The sequence below is a fragment of the Geotrypetes seraphini genome, chromosome 1, assembly GCF_902459505.1.
Source record: "Geotrypetes seraphini chromosome 1, aGeoSer1.1, whole genome shotgun sequence".
In the NCBI taxonomy this organism is placed as follows: Eukaryota; Metazoa; Chordata; class Amphibia; order Gymnophiona; family Dermophiidae; genus Geotrypetes; species Geotrypetes seraphini.
This window is the reverse complement of record NC_047084.1, coordinates 294,815,191-294,827,824: the sequence shown is the minus strand read 5'-3', so window position 1 is coordinate 294,827,824 and position 12,634 is coordinate 294,815,191. Positions and strand designations below refer to the sequence as shown.

At 39.5% G+C, this 12,634-nt stretch overlaps 1 protein-coding gene across 1 annotated transcript in view; it reads right to left on the bottom strand.

Annotated features, from left to right (window-relative positions):
* The window catches only part of SMYD5 (SMYD family member 5), an 87,056-nt gene that overhangs the window by 15,078 nt on the left and 59,344 nt on the right, over positions 1-12,634 (bottom strand). The window contains exons 9-10 of the mRNA XM_033953694.1: positions 8,641-8,747; positions 6,278-6,334 (exon numbers count right to left, since the gene is read on the bottom strand). Of these exons, the coding sequence (XP_033809585.1) occupies positions 6,278-6,334; positions 8,641-8,747 (164 nt within the window). The remainder of the gene's footprint in view (positions 1-6,277; positions 6,335-8,640; positions 8,748-12,634) is intronic.

Genomic DNA, 12,634 nt, shown 5'->3' with positions numbered 1-12,634 from the left:
GCTGCTGCCAGTACACTGCAGAACAGAAAATGAACAGTATATTAAACTAGCTTCTGGTGATCTCGCTGGGTTCTTCCAAACAACTTGGGAGGAAAAACTATGACTAATAGAAGGGCAGGCAGCAGAAGGGGCAGCAATTTCCTCCTACACCTTTGAGTATCCAGTAGAGAATGACATGGTAGATGCTACCCGTGGCTAGCCGCAGGTAACCCGCCAAAAAAGTGGGAGAAAAAGTTGTTGTCACCATGGGTACGGGAACAAAATCATTCACTGCCCCATGGAGCAGTGAATGGCCTCTCTTTCCACAGTTAAGGTCGGAAAGGTCACCGACTGGGCATCTCCCTCCTTTCCTTCCCTCCCTCCCCTTACCGTGGCAATTTTGTGGGGGTTTTCTGTCTCTCGGCTGCCTGAGCTAGATTTCATCAAGTCGTGTGTGGCTGCCGAAACTTCTCCTCTGGCGCAACCGGAAACAGGAAGTTGTGTCAGAGGAGAAGTTTCTTTTTTTTTTTTTAATTTGAAATTTTTATTGGTTTTCAATCCACAAAACAACCAGATTACACAATAAAACAGCATTCACACTAATACAAAATCCAATGCCTACAGAAAACAAGGGGATATTATTTGCAATCTATGAAAACATGGGCTGTTGTTACCCAGAAATTGAATTTGTAGACAGCTATGAAATTACTCGATCCTGAGGTCTGTCCTTTGCAGAGGTGGGGGGATGTAGATGATGTAGTAATTTTGCATTCGTTTGGCCACATATAATTCCATTCTCCCCATCAAGGAGAGTTTCACCGTCCACTCAGCCTTAGTAGGTACCTGGGACTGTTTCCAATATGCAGCAATGAGGCATTTAAATGCCGCTAGCCCCGTGCGCAGAATTCGAGTTTGCGGTCTCACAGATATTGGACATCCCCAGAAGGCAGGCCTGAGCAGTAACATGAACTGGAACCCCCAACATTAGTGACAAAGATCCTGTCACATCCTTGCCAGCAAGGTACCAACACCTGACACTCCCATCAGATATGTAGGAAAGTACCCACAGCAGAGTGACAGCGCCAACAGGTAGCCGACAATATAGGATACATCTTATGGAGACGCTCTGGGGTATAATACCTTCTACTCAGTATCTTATAGGCATTCTCCTGAATTAAAGCACAAGTGGATGCTCTACCCACCTCCCCACAAATAGTCTCCCAATCTTTAGATGTAAAAGAACATTGTAAGTCTCTCTCCCATTGACTCCGAAAACCAAGATGCGGAATCACCCTTCCCCATAAATATTGATAAATTATGGAGATAGGCTTGGGCACTCTCTGTAATAGTTCCCATAAGTGTTCTAATTGTTCAGTCTCAACTAAGGAAACCTTATCCCAACCATTGACTACCACAAAGTGTTTCACTTGAAGATAGACCAAATAGTCCCAGGCACTCACCCCCAGGTTATGTTGTAAGGCCTCAAAAGATATCATGGTCCCCTGTTTCAAAAAGTCCCTAAATTGAAGTAGCCCTATGCGTCCCCATTGCTCAAAAACAGGATTAGTTTTCCCCACTCCAAATTGAGGTTCCTCCCGCAAAAAAGCTAAAGTGGAAATAACCCGCCCTTTATTACAATCTAGTTTAGTTCTTTTTTTTTTTTTAATTTTAATTATACATTCAAATTTCACAAGAATACATCTTGTTCCATCAAACACAGGGAGGAAAACAAACCAACAAATTAAAATACGTCATTATACAATCATACAGATTATCCCCTTCTTAGACCACCATAATGGGGGGTGAGCAAGCAAAAATAAATTATGAGAGAAAATTAAGAGGCATTAGTTAAACCTATAGGCTTATGTATCAAGCGCCCTTTACGTCCATTGTCCTTCAATCCTTGATGATCTTCTTAACATCTAGGAATGATTAGGTAGAAAAAAGTATATTTAACACCTAAGTATCTGACCAAGCATTTACAGGGGTATGCCAAAAGAAACGTTGCTCCCATATTTATAGTCTGTTGATGCATAGAAAGAAATTCTTTCCTCTGTTCTTGTGTAGTCTTAGCAACATCAGGGCATATCCATATTTTCTGTCCCCCGAATAATTTTTGAGAGTTTTTGAAGAACAATTTCATGATCATATTTACATCTTGCTCAAAAACAAATGATACTAAGAGCGTTGCCCTATCCGAATCAGACGTTATTGTTTGTTCAAGTAGAGCGGTCACATTTGCAAAATCTATCACGTTAATCTTTCCTCTTTTCTCTCTTTCAATCTCATTTTCACCTTCTTCTCTTCCAGGCGTCTTCTTATTCGGTAGGTAATAAATTTTATTTATTGGAGGAATACAATTTGAAGAAACTTCTAAATTTTCAATTAAATATCTTTTCAGTAAATATAAAGGCAAGACACCTGGAATTTGAGGAAAATTTAAGATACGGAGGTTCAAACGTCTATTGAAGTTTTCAAATTGTTCCAATTTCTTATGAATGGAGTTACTATCTTTAATTGAAGCCACCTTAAATTGTTGTATTTCATCCTGCATCTGTTTAGCTTGGCCAGTATAATCTACTCTCATAGCTTCAGTTCTAATCCATAGTTTAACCAGGTGTAAAATGTAAGGGTTATCTGTCTCCAACTCCCATTGTCGGACAGTCTGGGAGGACCAGAGTTTGGACGCCAACCGTCCTGGGACACAATACACTGCTCCAACTGAACCCCCCACTTGTGAAATCCCAAATCCCACTCCAATAACATGCACAACTGCGCCGCCTGATAATACCAATTAAGGTTGGGAACCCCTTTTCCCCCTTAGCTCGATCCAACCACATCACCCGTTGAGAAAGTCGAGATGCTCTATTCTGCCAAATAAAATTCCGGAATTCCACCTGAAGTAATTTAAACGTCCAGGTTGGTATTGGAATTGGCAAAGTCTGAAACAGAATAACCGAGGTAAAATATTCATCTGTATAACAGCAATACGGCCACCCCAAGAGAGCCAAAGCCCCTGCCATCATTGAAAATCCCTCTGGATCTGACAGACGATGGGGCCATAATTAACCTCATATAATCCAGTCATGTCCCGAGGTAAATAAATACCCAGATACCGAAGGCTCTTAGTAACCCACTTAAACGGGAATTGGTTCTGAAGTGCTCGAGCCCTATCTGCTCCCAGGGTGAGATCCATCAGCTCAGTCTTATCCAGATTGATCGTAAAACCAGACGCCTTCCCATAATCCTCAAAAATACTGAGCAAATGTGGTATGGTACGTTAAGAACATAAGAACATAAGAAATGCCTTCACCGGATCAGACCGAAGTCCATCTTGTCCGGCGATCCGCGCACGCGGTGGCCCATTTAAGTACACCTTTTGGGAGACCCGGGTTTCCCGTATCCCTCAATATGGTTTTCAAGAAGATGTGCATCCAACTTGCGCTTGAAACCCAGAACAGTAGTCTCCGCCACAACCTCCTCCGGGAGAGCATTCCAAGCTCCAACCACTCGTTGTGAGAAACAGAACTTCCTGACGTTTGTCCTGAACCTGCTGCCATTCAGTTTCAGGCTGTGACCCCGTGTCCGTGTGACTTCCGAAAATATTAACAATGCTGCTTCCTGGTCTATTTTATCAAATCCTTTTAATATTTTAAAAGTCTCTATCAAATCCCCTCACAGTCTTCTCTTCTCTAGGGCGAACAGTCCCAGTTTTCTGAGACGTTCCTCGTAGCTCAAATTCTCGTTCTGGATCTTTCAAATATAGAAGGATATCATCAGTGAATAATGCTATGCGGTGTCCTATCTCTCCCACCCTAATGCCTTGTAAGTGTGGATGACTCCTTATCAAGATTGCCAGGGCCTCTATGGAGAGAGCAAAAAGCAGTGGGGACAACGGACACCCCTGTCTAGTGCCCCTTGCGATGGAAAAAAATTCAGTGTAAGATTGATTAATTTTAAGACACGCTCTAAGGGCATAATAGAGAGCTCGAACCCACTCACTAAACGGCCCCTCTATTCCCATTTTCCGCATTACTGCTCATAAAAAATCCCAAAGAAATCTGATCAAAGGCTTTCTCTGCATCTACCGCCATTAACGCAACCGGGCAGAGAAGTTTCAGCAGCCACACGCGACTTGATGAAAGCTGGCTCGGGCAGTTACGAAACGAAAAAAAAGCCCAGAAGGAAGGGAATGAGGGAGATGCCCTCGGCGATTGGAAGGGAGGATATTTGGCGATCGGTGGGGGGCTGCTGGACCACGCACTCTGAAGGGAAGTGGAGAGAGTGGGCAGAAAACGCTGAGAGGAAATTGGGCGAGAGTGGAGAGAAGACGCTGAAGGGAAATTAGGCAAGAGAGAGTGTGGAGAAGACGCTGAAGGGAAATTAGGCAAGAGAGAGTGTGGAGAAGACGCTGAAGGGAAATTAGGCAAGAGAGAGTGTGGAGAAGACGCTGAAGGGAAATTAGGCAAGAGAGAGTGTGGAGAAGACGCTGAAGGGAAATTAGGCAAGAGAGAGTGTGGAGAAGACGTTGAAGGGAAATGGGCAAGAGAGAGTGGGGAGAAGACGCTGAAGGGAAATGGGCAAGATAAGTGGAGAGAAGATGCTGAAGGGAAATGGGCAAGAGAGAGTAGGGAGAAGACGCTGAAGGGAAATTAGGAAGAGAAGTGGAGAGTGGGGAGAAAACACTGAAGCAAAATGGGCAAGAGAGAGAGGAGGTAGATGCTGAAGGGAAATGGGCAAGAGAAGTGGAGAGCGGGGAGAAGATGCTGAAGGGAAATGGGGAAGAGAGAGATGCCAGACTATGGGGGGAGCGGAGGGAAGAAGATGGGTGCCAGACCAATTGGGAGGGGGGCGGAGGGAGCAATGGAAGGGAGAGAGAAGGCAGACAATGGATGGAATAAATTGAATGAGAAGATGAGGAAAGCAGAAACCAGACAACAAAGGCAGAAAAAAAAAATTCTATTTCTTTTCTTTTTTTGCTTTAGGATAAAGTAGTATATTAGTTGTGTTAATAAACATTTATAAACAAAGCCCTGCCAACTCAACATCTCTTTCTCTAGTTCAGCAGCCAGAACTTTGATTTATAAAATGACAATTATACAGAATATTGTTTCTTTATATACTTTAATAAAATAAGTTCATTATAAAACTATTCGAGGCTTGTGTGGATGGGATCAGATGGTTTGTGGGGATTGGGCTGGGACCGAGCTTGCTGGGATGGGATTGTGACTGAGCTTGTGGGACTGGGATGGTGATAGGGATACATTTTCCCCCCGTATCATTCACTAGTATCCAGCTCACACAGAACTGTGTGAAGATCCTTGCATCGTGAACCTTCATTCAGAATTACTCATGAGTTTTTCTCCTATTGTATATCCCTTCCCAATATACTTCAGTATTTGACTGGGGACTAGGCATTAGAGCTCCTTTCAGAACCCTGCAATCATGGGTCTTAAATCCAGCCAATAGACATCACTGTTGCAGTTCAACCATTACTCAAGAAGTGTGAATTTGGCATCTTCAGCATACCTAGCTTTTATTAACCAGGCCAAGGTGACGGTAGACCCAAGCTGGGAACTGAACCCAGGCCTTCTCCCCTACAACATTGTGCAGTCCTGCCATTGAACTACCAAGCCAGCCTTACAGATTCATATCTTATGCCTTTATATGACCAGGACTGGACCAAGAGCACATGAAGATATGGAAGGAAAATAATAACAATAATTTTAACATGTTGTACACTTTCTGTAAAATTTGAAAATAAAAAATAATATATAAAAAAAAAAAGGAAAATAACAACAATGGGAATGAGTCAGTAAATATTAAAAATAAACCTGAACTAGCCTGGTGGCTCAGTAAAGGTGCCACTTGGAGGGTTCCTAGTTCAATTTCTGGATTGGGCCATCTACACCCTGGGTTGGAAGTTATGGTCATTGTTAAGGGCAACACCTATTGCCTGGACAGTTACTGCAGGATGGGTTTATTAAAATAACAGAAAAAAAATCCCAGTTGTAGATACAGGCTCACTGCACCAGGAATCCAAGCACCAGTTTAGACTGAACAGAAATGAATGAATGAAAAAAAAAAAAAAAGAGTGAGAAAGGAGGAACTGTTGGGCTAAAAATACAAAACTCACCAAACTACTATTTTGTCAGTAAGTTCTTAAAGGAAATATTGGCAGGTAGAGAATAGCTGCAGGTATTTTTCAGAAGCATAAAAGCCTGAAAAACACAATTAGAATCTCTCAGGATGAACCCTGGCCCACTAGTACAAATCCCGTCCGTGATTCATTACTTACAGCAGCTCTGGAGTACATACAAGCCTGATCCTTCACAGTTCAGAAACTCGCCTGTTTCTGCAGGAGGAAGAGGAGACGTGTCATAAAAAAAAACACTTGGTTCACAATTACCTCATCCTATGTGCTGCCTCCACTGTACAGTCACTAGCTGTTCCCTTTACAAATGAACTCAAGGGCTGTGCCCAGAAGAATTTAGATGGGATTCTGTGCTCCACTGATTGATGCTTTCAGGTGCCAGAATTAATGACCAAGAAATACTCATTTGCCCCTATGCAGACTGAGAGAGGAAGAGAGTAACTGTCTGCTAATTCCCCGCCGAAGACTCAGGATAGGTCTGAGGAAAAATCACAGGTTAAATGAACCTCCTCGAGAATGACATAGCCAACGAATTCATGCCCGTAGTTTCTGCCAATAATTAATAATCAAGAAAGAGCATAGTTTCCCTCCCCCATTGTGCTATCCTTTCTTCTTCTTTCCTATAAATGATGTAGTTTCACCCTTCTTCCTTTATGTCTCAGTCTGCCATGTATCTACCCAAGTATTAATAATATGTTACCAATATTATATTTTTAATATAATGTACACTGCTTTGACAATTTTTAAGGCATTATATAAAATTTTAATAAACCTGGAAAACTGTGAAAAACCATCCCGTATCATTCTTTAGTGTCTATCTCAACCGCAGTCCTTCTATACTAGTATTCTTCAATGCAAGACTTGAGGGTCAGTGACTGTGCCCATTCATAACTCTCTTCTCTCTCCTTAAAGCAGTGTTCTTCAACCACCGGTCCGTGGACCGGTGTCGGTCCACAGAAATTTCCTGCCAGTCCACAGCACATGCATTGGGCCCCAGACAGTGCTCTTCAGCTGCTGGTCCACGGTACAATCGAAGCGGCGTTGTCTTCGGGCCGGCTCCCTCTTCCCCAGTGCTGCAGTGCACAAAGCCGTGGGCAGAGGCTCCTATGCGCATCCTGCGCCTGAACAGGAAACCTTCTCTCTGATGTCACAATGTCAGAGGGAAGGCTTCCAGATGAGGCGCGGGATGCTGCCCACGGCTTTGAGGGCCAGAAGGCAAGGCAAAGCATGGAGGGAGGGAGACAACAATGGTAGGGGGAATGATTTTATTTTTTAATTTAGTGATTGATTTACATCTGCTATCTGTTCAGGAAGAAATGCATTTGTTTCTTTTCCTCTGTGGTTGTACTGCATGCAGAGTCTTGCATCTTAGGGTTTGTTTGTGTATATTAGTACTTTTAGTTTTTGGTTCCGTATTTGCATGGGGTTATCTGTGTTCTGGTAGGAATGAATATTGAGCAGCATAAAGTGTGCTTTGTGTAGTTCAATTTTGTAGTTAACCATTATGTGTTGTTAATACAATATTGTGTGTGTGTATATATATGAAAAATGAATGGAAAAAATGGTGTTCAATTAGTACTATTATGTGGGCAGGGGTGGAGATTGGGTGGAGATGGGTGGGGTCTGGCCCATATACTTAGCCCAGTGTTCTTCAACTGCCAGTCCGCAGACTGGTGCCAGTCCACAAAATAATTGTTTTATTTCTGCCGGTCCATAGGTGTCAAAAGGTTGAAGAACACTGCCTTAAAGAATGACATGGGGATGTTTTCCCACAGTTATCCATAGGGACAGGGACGAATTCTGTCACTGTGTCATTCTCTATGTCCTCACATTAGCAGAGCTCCACAGGGAACAAAACAACCACCATGACAACATTTCTACATAAATACTGCATTTTTAAGCTTTATTTCTGATTTAAAAAGCTGTGTGTGTGTGTGTGTGTGTATGGGGAGGGGGGGTGTCCAATAAAAATGATAAAGGGGCATGAAATGGCTCCCTTTTGGCTTTTACAGTCCCATGTTGGAGAACAGATAGCCGAGAGAGATATGACAGATGTTAACAGGAAACAACTAATGTGCACTAAAACTGGGGACACTCCATGAAGCTGAATTTCAGTCAACACACAATTAAACTGTGGACTTTGCTGTCACTGGATGTTATCAAGGTTAATAACAGAGGGGCCTTAAAATAAAGAAGTTGGGACATGGTAGGTAGGCATCCTACATCTGGAAATGAGCAACAGGGAAGGGTCTCCAAATTCTTTCTAGAGACCTAGACTAGCCACTCTAAAGACAGGGTACTGGGGACAATGAACTGTTGGTCTGTCCAGCACAGCTCTTATTAGATGTTGCTGAAGCACTGGCAGCTGTGCAATCTTCAAAACCATTTAAAAAAATCTTTTACAAGGCTTAAAAAAAAAAAAGGTCAAAGTGTTGTGCAGACTGGATTTTCTGTTTTTACTTCAGAGAGAGGCCACTTTTACTTTAGAAATTGGTTCCAACTCTTACCTTTCTCGATGTCCTTATAAAGCTTGTCTATGAAAGTGTCCAGCTTCTCCCGTTCTTGAGGGTGGAGGTCCAGGGAATCACAACCATGTACCCACTGACTCAGGGAGCTACAAAAGCAAAAGACACCAAAAGTCCCAAAATTAACCACATCTCCAGGTTCAAATCCTCTGCCACAGGCTCCATTAATCCAGACTTCTCATGTGCAATACTTGTTCCAAGAAAAGACTCTATCCTTTATATAATATGGCAAGCTACCCATAAAGGATTAGTTCCCATGCAGGCCATAGTCCTTTTAGAGCTCACAGACTTCCTGAAGGAAGATTACTCAGCTCCAATTGGTCTTAGTACACCTTATGCAACCAGGAGATTAAGCCAGGTACTCAGGCTTGTAGGTAGATGTGTTTACCTGAATGCGTGTGCCCCTTGCAATGGCCCAGGAAATTCCCATTTATGGAATGGATTGTACTGGGTAAAATATATCTTTGGCTAATGCAAGTCTAAGACTTTCTGACCCTTGCAGATCTGAAGTGGGTGTAGGCTAGCCCTTCCTCTCTTTTTTTTCAGTGTAAGACCTATTTCCTTGGTTCCACACCACAATGTTCCCATTCTTCCATGCTTTCCTCTCTTTTCCTAGGCACTCTCCTGTGCCCCTTGCAGACTGCTGTCCCATTCAGATAGGATCCACTCAAAGTGCTAGTGGGACATCTGGGGCTTGTTCCTCCTCCTTTTCAGAGAAAGGATCAGAAAACTCTCCCAGTTGGAGATACATCTTTCATTCCTTTAGCATAAAAATAATGAAAGATCATCCTTTCTGGGTTTCTCAAACAATGAACATCTTTTTTTCAAAGCTTTTTTTTTTTTTTTCCCATTATTTTTTATTTTCAAATTTTACATAAAGTGTACAAAATATTAAAATACAATTGATAAATACATAGTATCACTTTTATATCTAATACATTATATATCTAAATTTAATTTTCCCCCTCTCCCTCCCCCCACCCTTTTATTACTTTAATATAATATTTTTAATTTTCAAATTTTACATAAAATGTACAAAATATTAAATTACAATTGATAAATACACAATATCATTTTTATATCTAATACATCATATTCTAAATATATTTATATCCCCTCTCCCTCCCCCCACCCTTTTATTATTTTTCATTCATACATATTGTATAACATATTATAACATATTATGTAAATATTATTTTCATTACCCCCCTCTATGTGCGTCATAAAAAAGATACTTAAAAGAAGAAAAGAAGAAGAGAAATCTTAATATTTATTCATTGCAGTATTTTGTCAATGGCCCCCATATTTTTATGAATTTAGTATATGTCCCTCTTTGTATTGCTATTGTTCTTTCCATTTTAAATATGTGACATATTGTATTCCACCAAAATGTATAATTTAGGTTATTATAATTCTTCCAATTATTGGTTATATGTTGAATGGCAACCCCTGTCATTATTAATAAAAGCTTGTTATTTTCTGGTGAAATTTGACTATTTTTCCTCATCATCATTCCAAATAATACCGTATCATATGATATTGCTATATGATTTTCCATTAATTTGTTAATTTGTAGCCAAATTGAATTCCAAAAAGTTTTAATGTAGGGACAATGATAAAGTAAGTGATCTAATGTCCCTGGTTCCAGATTACAGTGCCAGCATTTATTAGACTTAGAACTGTCTAATTTTTGCAAACGTGTAGGAGTCCAAAAAGCTCTATGTAATAAAAAGAACCAAGTTTGTCTCATAGATGCTGACACTGTACATCCCATTCTCCAAGACCAAATTAGTGGCCATTGAGATGCATTAATCTGATGTCCAATCTCAATGCTCCAAATATCTCTTAGACCATTTTTTGGTTTTTTATTCAAATATCCAGATATTAATTTATACCACAATGCGGCTTGATGTCCTAGGAAGTCTGCTTGAAAACATAAGAACTTTAAACTATATTGATTATTTAATGTTTTCCATTCAGGGAACCCAACCTGAATGGCCTGCTTCAATTGCAACCATTTAAAACTTTGTGTTTTATTAAGACCAAATCTATGTTGCAATTGTGAAAAATCCAGCAGTTTACCTTCTGAAATAACATCGTCTAGAGATCTAATGCCTGCAATAATCCAGTTCTTCCAAAGGATTTGAGCTCCGCCTATTTTGATCTTGGAGTTTATCCATATAGATTGATTAGTTGATTTGTTTATTGTGATAGGTGTTAATTTATCAATAAACCTCAACGTTTTCCAAGTATCCATTAATATTTTATTTTCTCTGTATCTTCTAGGTATGTTAATACTTGGCAAATGAACTAAATTTAGGGGAAACATAAGGCGCCATTCCAAATATAACCAATCCGGTGCATTATCCATAAGTTCTGGGAGGATCCAATACATACCCTGACGTAGAATATAGGCTTGATGGTACCTATAGAAATTTGGAAAATTTACCCCTCCCTCTTTAATTGATTTTTGCAAAGTTACTAAAGCTATTCTAGGTGTTTTACCAAGCCAAAGAAATTTTGTTAAAATGCTATTAAGTTTTTTATAAAAGGACCCCTGAAAATAAATAGGTATCATACTCATTTGGTAGCAAACTACAGGTAACATCATCATTTTAATAGTTTGAACTCTTCCCCACCAAGAAATATGTAATGGGTTCCATTGTTCACATAACTCCGTAACTTTTTTTAATACATATTTTTCATTCTCTTTTACTGTATCTTCAATTGTATTTTTAACTTGAATGCCAAGATATTTAAATCCTTCTTCTTTCCATATGAATGGAAAAGTATCAAATAATCCTTTTACACAATGAACATTCAAGGGTATAATTTCAGATTTATTCCAATTAATTTTATAACCTGAAAATTTGCCAAACTTATCAATTAATTCCAATAAAGAAGATAAGGTAGACTCTGGATTTCTCAAATAAAGTAAAATATCATCAGCATAAGCTGAAATTTTATATTCCATATCTGAATATGGAATACCTTGTATCTCCCTCTTTTGCTGTATTGCTAACAATAAGGGTTCTAATACAACATCAAATAACAAAGGAGATAAAGGACAACCTTGTCTAACTCCCCTCTGCAATTGAAAACCATCAGATATCTTATTATTAATATTTAGTCTTGCAATCGGGAAGCTATACAATGTTTTTATCATTCGTATAAATCCAGAACCTATACCAAACCATTCTAAAGCCTGATACATAAAATTCCATTCTACCCTATCAAATGCTTTTTCAGCATCTAATGAAACTGTAAAAGTCGGTTCATCCATTTTTTTTGATAAGTTTAACATGTGAAACAATAGTCTAGAATTATTAGAGGAATGTCTTTTAGCAACGAAACCCGTTTGATGCATATCTATAATATGTGGGAGAGCTTTGGCTAATCTCAAAGCCAAAATTTTCGCCAAAAGTTTATTATCAACATTTATCAAAGATATAGGCCTGTAGTTCGAAACCAAAGTAGGATCTTTATTTGGCTTAGGCAAAACAATTATTATTGATTCAGCCATAGTACCTTTAATATTACCTTTTATAAGTTGTGTCTGATATAAATTTAGTAAATGTGGGGAAAGGATATTTTGAAATGTTTTATAAAATTCTACTGTATAACCATCACCACCTGGAGCGGATCCAACTCTAAGAGATCTCAATGCTGTTTCTAATTCTTTTAATGATATAGGTTCATCTAAACTCCGTTTTATATGATCAGGAACCTTAGGTCCATTAATTAAATCTAAAAAATTTTTTCCATCTTTTTGTCTCTCCAAATAAGGCTCGGAAGAATACAGGTCCTTATAAAATTTTAAAAATTGTTTTAATATTATATTTGTTTGATTTGTTATTATACCATTATCATCTTTAATTCCATTAATATTAGTTCTTTTTTTTTTTTGCTTTAAGATAATTTGCCAATAACCTCCCCGCCTTATTAGAATTTCCATAATACATTGTTTGCTTGGAAA